Source organism: Trachymyrmex septentrionalis, unplaced genomic scaffold (assembly GCF_001594115.1).
Source record: "Trachymyrmex septentrionalis isolate Tsep2-gDNA-1 unplaced genomic scaffold, Tsep1.0 scaffold22, whole genome shotgun sequence".
In the NCBI taxonomy this organism is placed as follows: Eukaryota; Metazoa; Arthropoda; class Insecta; order Hymenoptera; family Formicidae; genus Trachymyrmex; species Trachymyrmex septentrionalis.
Genome location: NW_017305375.1, coordinates 5,489,135 through 5,499,252, shown reverse-complemented (window position 1 = coordinate 5,499,252; position 10,118 = coordinate 5,489,135). Strand labels below are relative to the sequence as shown.

Below are 10,118 nucleotides of genomic sequence, written 5' to 3'. Positions count from 1 at the left end.
TGTGTGTGTGTGTGTGTGTGTGTGTGTGTGTGTGTGTGTGTGTGTGTGTGTGTGTGTGTGTACCAGCAATTTATTAAAACAAACAGAAATGGAATCGAACATGTTAAATAAATATATCAAAATAAAAATCAAATATTCTATACTGACTATTAATCTGAACCACAAACAGATTAATTTTGAAATTTATATATGTAAAAAATCAAATAAAGAAATATATTATTTTTATTATATTGTATGATACGTAGAACGCAAAATGAACGTTATATTTTCTCCGCTTCTTTTTCGATTAATTTGCGCAAGAATCGCCGAGAAATGTCGCCAAGTTGCTTATCGCCAGATTCGTTCCGGTCAAGCGATAAAACGATGCGCGAAAAGTCGCTGCGATAATACATATGTCACCTTGGAAGTTTGTGACCTCCCGCGTATTATGCGTAATCCATCAGTACATTGTAAACCGCGATCGAACTGACACTCGCAGTTGCAGTGCGGTTGATAGCTGCGGTTATCCTTGCGCCCCAACATCGATATCACGACGAAGAGCAGCGCAATCACTATCGGGCTCGTAATCATCGATGCATCTCGGTGAAGAGTTGCAAGTCGCGATAAGCGCATTTATATCAAGTGCATCATATACACGTATTACGCGTTATCGACTCTTTCTACTTTGATTTTTCTTTTTTCAAGATAAAACGCACTATGTTTAACTTCGCAATCGTTTAAATATATAAAGATTAATATCGTAGTCTCTCTTATATTTTAATGAGATATCTTACGTAATCTAATGTAGTTTATCATCATATATATATATCTAATATTGATTAAGTTAATTTTTATTAATACATCCTGGAGGAACAACATTTCTAAGAAGCGTTCGTTTCTGTCTGGATTAATATATACTGTTAAAAATTTCATAAAATTTAATATACTTTTATTATTTATACTTAAATTAAACAATTTAAATTTAATTTCATGACATTACATTAAATTTAATGTATTTATAACTGAAAAGTATATTTGTGTACGTATACATAGAGTCGACATAAACAAATATATCAAAATAAAAATCAAATATTCTATACTGACTATTAATCTGAACCACAAAGAGATTAATTTTGAAATTTATGTATATCAAAAATCAGATAAAGAAATATATTATTTTTATTATATTGTATGATTCGTAGAACGCAAAATGAATGTTATATTGAAATTTAATGTACACGTTCATTACATTTAAAAGTAACTTAATTTTCAGTTAAATCATTCATTATTTTTAATTTTGTTCATAATGACAGCATTCATAACAGCTTCATTTATAATACATAAAAGGAAGCTCGTGGTTACATTTCTCTAACAGTGTATATTTACATAAAAATTAATTTTTTATAATTTGTTACCTTTTTAAAAAATCAAAATTTATTAATTCGTGCATAAAATTTTTCGTTAGAAACGATATTTAATAAATGTATTATATATTTATTTCCCATGTATTAAAACGTTTAACAACTGTCGTACTCGTGTCGTTGCCAAACTGGTTAAACAGCCTATGCTAATTTTCTTCTTCAAAATTTTTTTCGCAAAGAAGACGGGTAATAACGCCGAGTCTACAGACGACGCAATAAATAATGTCCACTTCTATTAATATATAGATTAACTTTAATCTAAATTTAATTTACTTTTAATCTGTTTTTAATTTTAAATTAATTAGAAAAGGATAAAAAATAAATTAAACCGAGATTAAAATTAATTTACATTAATAGAACTGAGCACAAAGCGAGTTAAATAATTTAATATGACGTACACAATGTTACATACCGCAGAATATCGTCTCGAGATTGAACTAGATATTCATTGTTACGCAGGTAATAATAGGATCGTGATTTTCATGCTCGAGATAATATTACTTATTGTTAGAGAAACACAAAGTATATGACACGAATGACCACAGATCAATGCTTTTTATTATGACGCGCTTGAGTAGTATGTATAATATTTCTCGCAAATCATTAAAAATTTTTTTTGCGTCAGAGAATCAGCGACTAATATTTTTAATAGATCAATCTGTGCACAGAGATATCGAACTTACATTTCTTTGTCAACAAGTCGTACAAACGCGTATTAATTGTTCTCCTGCCAAGATATTTGCGCGGGTCTCTCAATGACGCTATTTTAATCCTGTTAAGAGCCACGTGTTAATTCAGCCGTCTAAACAGCGAAAGTAAAAATATAAATGTTTACTTGTAACTATAACTTTTGTTTTTTACAAGCGATATGCGACATTGCTACGATTATTGCGACACAATCACAACTGAAAATCAATTTAAAAGTGCAGGTAACAATGTAGTAATTATAATAATTATATATCGATCAAATTCTGCTGGAATTTATGAAAAGTTTGCTCTAAAAAAATAGTATGAATTTTTGGAGCCATGCATTATAAAATTCAAAAAAATAAGGAATTATTCTTTCAGTTATAATTTTGAATTTTTATTTTAAAGTTTTATTTCTATGTATGTAATTCGCAATTCGCTAAGCGAAATTATAATATATTCAACAGGGTCACTCGCCTTCTACAGCTTTTATCTACGCGACCTTGAGCCACACCCCGACGCTTAATGATGAAGCGACTAAAAAAAAAAATAGTTCTCCATGTGTACGGATCGTCATTCCTCGCCTCTGAGTCACGACGCTTCTTTTCTTACTCCGAAGTCGTTCCCAAGAAGGAAAGGGAACGGAAGCGGACGTTTTCTCTCGTTATACTCGTGCAGAATATGTGAGAGGAAACGTTGTCTTTTGCGCACCGAGAACTTGCGTGACTATAAGTGTATAGTTGAACGGCCGGTTTTGTTGGCCGAGTCTTCAAACTGTTCCGATATTATAAGAGTTGGCTTTATACTGTTTCAAAGCGCCTTTCAAATCCTCACGTGCTTGGCTCTGTTGTGCGTATAAAGTACTTTTTCATGCTGATATTCAACGTTCATTTTTAACGTCAAAATAGGTCAAAAGTGACGTTTGATATTCATCAATTTTTATTACATGACACAAAAATTGAAACATTACAATTCAAGCAATCATTGTAGATATCGTAAAGTAAATACATAGATATCATAACGTAAATAGTAATAAATCCATTGATTTTTTTTACTGCTTAAATCTTACTGTTTAATTATTTTTATGTACCATAGCTCTATAAACTTTGCAGAAAGTTAACTTTAGTTAGAGCTGTCCAAGTTCAGTCGTCGAAATTTCTGAAAATCTTGATCCGATTTCTGGCAAATCGACGATCGAAAAGATTTTCCCAAACTTCTCGAAAAGCGGTATCTTACTCTGAAATCGCTTACTTTCTAGTTCTTGAAGTATCGAAAAATTATGTGTCCCACGCGATTTTCGCCAAGGCGTCGCCAACTTACTTACTCTGGAAAAGATCCGGAAAATAAAGTCTTACCTGTCCCTCGGAGTGTCCCGGCGCGAGGACGCCAGGGAATGCTTCGCGGATGAATGTGTGGAATCTCTCTGTGCTTCCCTGAGAAGTCGCAGATATTCACGTTCGCCGGTAATGCTGAACGGCGTCGGCGTTGTCCGGGCCGTCAGCGGCGGGTCCGGCACCAGCTCCACCCAGGACTCTGCGCAGTTGGAAAAAAAATTGTTATTCTCTGCTGAATGCTTATCCAATTCCGCGAGCTTTTACAATAGTTCCGGCAATTCGCGCAGCAGCCACTTTTCAGTGTCCTTCGATAATAATACAATGTTTCCGTACACGAGGAAAATTTTATCTCCTAGAAACGATCGAGAGAGAGAATGAATAACAACTGCCAACAGTAATTTTCTGAATAAATTACTCAATTATATTTTACTCGCATTGTCATGAGTAAATTTCTTACAGAAATAATAAAATTTATTATTACAGTAATAAGTACTAAAAAATTAGAACTTCTTTCTGTATTGAAAAGACCTTTGATGAAATTGAAATTTATATATCTTTAGTGAAAATTTAATGAGACTCCATCATAATATGTATCGTAATTTTTCAATTTTCTTCCAGAAATAATAAAATTTATTATTACAATAAATAGTAGCAGAAGCAATTACCCCATTTCTGTATTAAAAAAAACTCTTGATGAAATTGAAATCCATATCGCTTTAGCGAAAATTTAATGAAACGATACTGCATATATCGTAATTTTTCAATTTTAATTATTAATGTACTAATTGAAATATTTTAATGTTAAATATTATTTTTAAAATAATAATAAATGTTGTATCTTTAAAGTGCTTTTAAATGTTAACACGCTGAAATAAGAATAAAAAATAAGAATAATAAATAAGAATAAAAAAAAAGTATTACAATAAAATATGTAAAGTATTATTAGAAAATAAAAAAGATAACGTTTATAAAATTAAATAGTGAATAGATAAATAAGATTAAATTTGTTAAATAGCAACTCTTTACGAAATTTTATATTAATTTTATTTTATTTTATTTATAATTAATTTCATTAAAATTGTACTACACTAATGTTATTGCAATAAAAAATTATTACGTCAGGCGAGTTAATTTTACGTAATTATTTTTATGAGAATTTAAGCTACTCGTAACGTACATATAATTTGTTAAAGTTCACACATGTGAAATGGTATGATCAATATCTGCGCTTGCAAGCTTAATCACATAACGAGAATGATCTCATCGCCATGAAATCTCGGGTTCATCTACCGTCGTTATGACGATAGATTTGCTAACAGCATAACGTACGTGACTTTATATTCTTCGCTCCAACACGCCTTATTCCCTGCATAATTACGAAACGACCGCGCATATATTTTTATCTTACTTAATTTTCAACTTGCAAGTCTTCGTCGTAGAAACGATTAATAAACGAGATTTTCGTAAACAAGTTTTATTCTCCATAATTCAATTAATATCTACAAATATACGTTATCACTGATCAGAGTTCACGTTCCGCACTCCTGATTTTCTCGGAATAGACGCAACGCGTTCTATTCTATAATAAAAAAGCGCGACACTTGTTATTTTAAATTTTTGACCTCAAAATGTTTATATTAATAAAAAATAAAATCAAAAATCGAATAAAAAGATTAACCACAATTAGTTAACGGTCAAACTCCTATTCATCGTATTCACGTTCTTATCGATTGCGTAAGCAAATTTATGATGTATCGCGAGAATTGGCAGGACGAAGGGAGGATAAAAATCAGGTTGGTCGATTGGAACAATCGGTTTATCAGTCACCATAAATCGTCGTGATGTTCACGCGGGTCGTTACGCGTCACGTGTGATGCACGTGCGACATTAGCATGGCGCGATGACCGCAGCTCTTCCGCTCTTCTAACCGTACAAATCATCCGGGCGATAAGGTTTACTTCGAGTTCGTTCACCTATTCGCAAACCGTCGTTAGTCACGTTTGCACTTTCGCCCAATTGGATGCGTTAAACATCGCAACATAGTTTTAAAATACCCTCGAGACTCGCATTCTGCGGAAAGCAAAGAAAATTCGCTCCCTCGTACGATTATTCCAAATAATTGCAGGTAAAAATAAACTGCAATAACGTCGATCTAATATTGTTTTTCTGTATGCGAGATTAACATTCCCGTTCGGTGGCGATATATAAATACGTGAAGGACCAAACAATAAATTCATTATTACGCACGAACTTCCGAAAATTTACGACACACTGGGTTTATCGCGCGATCTCTTGCCTCGGAATAAATAATCGACTATATATAGGCACGCAAGTGATTAATGCTCTTGCAAGGATGTGAATTGTAAAAATTAATAGTTACTGCGCACGCGGTGTTCTATGGCTGGTATTCATAGTCGGTTCTTACATATTTAAGATCGTTTTAAATACAGCCTTAAGAAATCATAAGTCGATCATACCGTTTTAACGTCTTAAGACATTAAGATGGTTTTAAAATAAGAACCGATTATGAGTACCTATCTATAATTCGTTCTATTCGTCAAGGTATTAACGCATTAGAGAAGATTGTAAATCAAATTTATGAGATTTTTTTCAAGGGGAATGCAGAAACATTGCGACGATATTCCACCTGTTTATCAGAATGAAATAATTATCTATCAAATAATTGTCTATCTTTTATAAGCGCATTATGAATATTTTCAAATACGATAAAAAGGAAAAAATTATAAAGCTAGTGGAATCGACAGTGCGCTAATATTTCAACAAAGGATCCTTTTGCTGATATTAAACCATTCAAAATATTTGTTAGAAAGAAATTTGACAATTGATCATTTAAATGTACGTTTCGATTAATTTTTTAACCATTATCAGCGAAGAAAATAGCACGATCGCGGTATATACTTTAGATATATAACGAATATTTTCTCGTCGAAGTATTTTCAAAACACAATTTTCCCAACAAAGAATTTCCGTAGATATCGTTCCGCTCGAGTATGGAAGATTATGTATATTGTAAACAATGCAGCAGGTAGATAGGAAGATCGAATGCGACACATCAATTTGCATTGTTAGTCGCTTCGGAAAGATGTGCGCGATAACGCCATAAATGTACGCGACGTTAGATCGTAGCGAGGTCGTCGGAAAATGGAAAAGTTGACTTAATAAATGCTTTGACACCGTTCGAAACGTGCGAAACATGCATCGCTTGACGTAAATTCTTTAGACATACTTCGTCACTCGATGTTGTTTACCGTGCAAGATATAACGGAATTTAAAATTATGTTGCACATTACTAACATTTTGTCCCGTTTAATTTCCCAGATGCACCGATAAATTGCGACAAAAAATCAAACGTGAAGAATTCCTGATTATGTGATGTATCAGATATCGCAGACAAGGATCACTCTTGAAAAAATTATCAGAGTTTTTCATTTTTGGTTAACTCGTGGTTGGTCTCAACCTAATAATAATATAAAAATTGTATTTATATAGCTATAACTAATTAATAAATTAATGGTTTTGTAGCAACTTTAAAGTTATTATTACAAATCAGTTTAGTGATTAGTCATATGAAAAATACAAATTATTAATATTAAGAAGTATTAAAGCCAACGCTGATTCTTTTCGTAAAATAATTTTTGTTTCGTTGTTCTTGTATAGTCGATTTAAATTATAAATGTTTCGACCTCTATAATTGGGTCACCTTCAGTATTAAAACAATGCATATGCAATCATTAAAATTTTTAATGATTTCTTCAATACTGAAGACTCAATTAAAATTTGGTTTGTAATTTAAATCACCTACGTAGTAATAACAAAATAAATTTTGCGAAAAGAATCAGCCTTGGCTTTAATGCTCCTTAATATTAATAATTTGATTTATAATCATAAAGCCTTTTTACAAATTAAAATGAGACAAATACAATTTTTATATTTGAGTTAAATAAGCTTAAGTGTAATCTATAGATAATATATCTATATAAGAGATTAACTTTTAATCTCTGTTTTACTCTTACTACTTTACCTTTTTTTAATTCTTAGAGTTAGAACAAGTTAAAAAGAAAATTAAACCAAGATTAAATAAGTTAATCTACATTGATGGAATAGGACCTTGATAACCTTAAACGATTTTACGTTATGTCATCGAGCATTAATTTATTGATACACGTTACATAATGTGGTACACGCAGAAAAACAATCGACACGTGGCCGGGAATCTCTTGTTTCTCACGTCAGTTCTGCCCTCCGTTTTGTCGTCTGCACGTTTTCTCGCGTCTTCACGGGATCGCATCCCACAAAAATTCCGCACGTTTAAATTAGCAGCTCACAAACGCCAACTCGCAACCTACGCCGCCATTCTCGTTACGTATGAATCCATCTGGATTCGCAACGGACGGCGTCGACGCGCGAAGCGGAACGTTGTTTACTCGGCATACGTTACCGCGCAAACCGCGTTTACTTGCATAATCCTCTCATATTATTCACGAGCTGGGAGTTAATCGCGGCCACTCGCAGGATTCTTGCTTGATTACGAACGAACGAACGCACTTATCGCTACTTTGTGCACTCAGGCTGCGAACGTCGATGGACGTCGGGAATCAAAGCACCGGAGTGCCTATTCAGAGACTCGACGATTGCCATTATTTGATCACCGGCGATCTCGTGCGAATCAACGTGGACAGATTACGTCGTTTGGTAGCGCTGACAAATCGGAGCTTCTATCCGCGAGATAAATCGCCCACTAGACGCAAATCTAACGCGACGGTTAAGAAGGCAAGCCGCGACAAAAGGCGCATGTGAAACATTTCCGACTGCCACGTTCAGAGATGCAAGGATTAGAGTCTCGCAGTACGAAAAAAAAGATTTTATTTTACTAATACAAATTAATATAATGCTCGTCATTAATGTTTTTTCTTGATTGTTTTATATATAAAAGTTTAAGGCTTCTGTTCCCTCATCACTATATTGTTCGATGTCAAGCAAACCTCTTGAGTTAAATAATATTTTGTATTTTTAACTTTTATGTGTGTCAAAATATAAATCAATTAATTTCTCTAATTATTTTCAAAGTAAACAGCGTCCATATTCATGTATGCAACTTGGTAAATAGTAAACTACTTGAGTCAAATTTAATATATTTTTATAAGTTAAATTATTTAATTCCATTGTTTTAATTAAATTAATGACATATAGAGTAGAAACAGTGACAATCTACATAGAAATAATTAAAAAAAAATTCAAATTGGATATAATTTGATATTATGAATTTAACATTATCTGCAGTATGAGAGCCTTTATTTCTCATCCCGAAATAAGACAGTTTTTAGTTTATTGTATCAATTGCAAGTAATATTTTATTGAAAAATGTTTCTATACAAATATAATTTGTAAGAATTTTTATTGTGTATTTTCACTTCTAATGTCACAAAAGATAGCAGTGAGTGAACAGGTGTCTTAAACGTTGCACTAATTATTAATGTATTTTAACGGCTTGTTAACACGTTGCTGCATTTAACTTCAATTTGACCTCGCGGTACGACTTTGTCTACATAAAAATCGCTACAATTGATTTCTAAAGATATCTTGCTATTTCACGTTGAACATACACGATTTCTAGTCACGTCATTTGTCAATTATCTATCCCCATAAATTAACTTACGATAACTGTCGCTTAAACTTTGTTAACCAGACTTCGAGCCATTAATCGGTGAGCTTGATATGTTACTTTCAATCGCACTGCCCATTCCAACTCAAGTATAAAAATAACAGCATATTTTTAACGTTTATCCAGAATTTATTCGCGTGGAATGAAAAATGGTTTTGTTGTTTCTCAGTAAATGTAACATGTTATCAATCACTCGTCAAACAATCGTTCACTTGATACACAGCGACAGCAAAAGTACATTATATTTATGAACAATTTAACTTAATTCAACTATATTTAAAAAATTTCATAACGTCACGATTTTTCATTCCATACTCAAGATATGATCAAGAATTCAGAAAAGCTGCATGTGCTTAAAGCGGCACTTATCAACTAGAGAAAAAAACAACGGTAGGGTCCAGCAAATAATTTTGCAACTGTTGCAAAATTCTTTAATATGATTGGTCCTGCCTTTAGTTCCTCCACTGGATCTTAAATGTATAAACGAATCATATTATAAAAGTTTACAACAGTTGCAAAGCCGCTTTCTCTGCTGAACGCAGCCAATATTGCACCAACTAACCATAAGTTGACAGTACGTGAACAAACACGTGCTTGTCAAGGCAACACGTGTTGACACTACAAGAGTACCATGATACCGCAGAATGTGCAAGTTGATCTCCGACGCTTTGTCACTTCTTGCGTAAACGTGTCTGGAAAAAGCCTCCATTGTAACAACGAACCGCAAGTAGAAGCATCGCTGTATTTAACCTGTTTAAACGTATGATACGTGGTCATACATACTTTAAATAAAAAATTCCGACCAACTGTTCAGCGATAAAGATTATGATAATTATATAATTTGCTTCAAACTGAACATTATTTAAGCCTTAATAGCCGTTTATTCTCAACATTATGAAAGTTAATAAAAAACACAATGTAAATATTTCACGCGACATTTAACGCATCTAGTCTGCACGAAGAATATCCATTTAACTTTTTAAACGCTTTTACATACGCTTAGCTAATAAAATG

General features: G+C 32.8%; 1 protein-coding gene across 1 annotated transcript in view; it reads right to left on the bottom strand.

Moving 5' to 3' along the window:
* The window catches only part of LOC108748377 (BCL2/adenovirus E1B 19 kDa protein-interacting protein 3), a 30,512-nt gene that overhangs the window by 13,960 nt on the left and 6,434 nt on the right, over positions 1-10,118 (bottom strand). Inside the window, exon 2 of the mRNA XM_018486513.1 lies at positions 3,443-3,620. Within this exon, the coding sequence (XP_018342015.1) occupies positions 3,443-3,620 (178 nt within the window). The remainder of the gene's footprint in view (positions 1-3,442; positions 3,621-10,118) is intronic.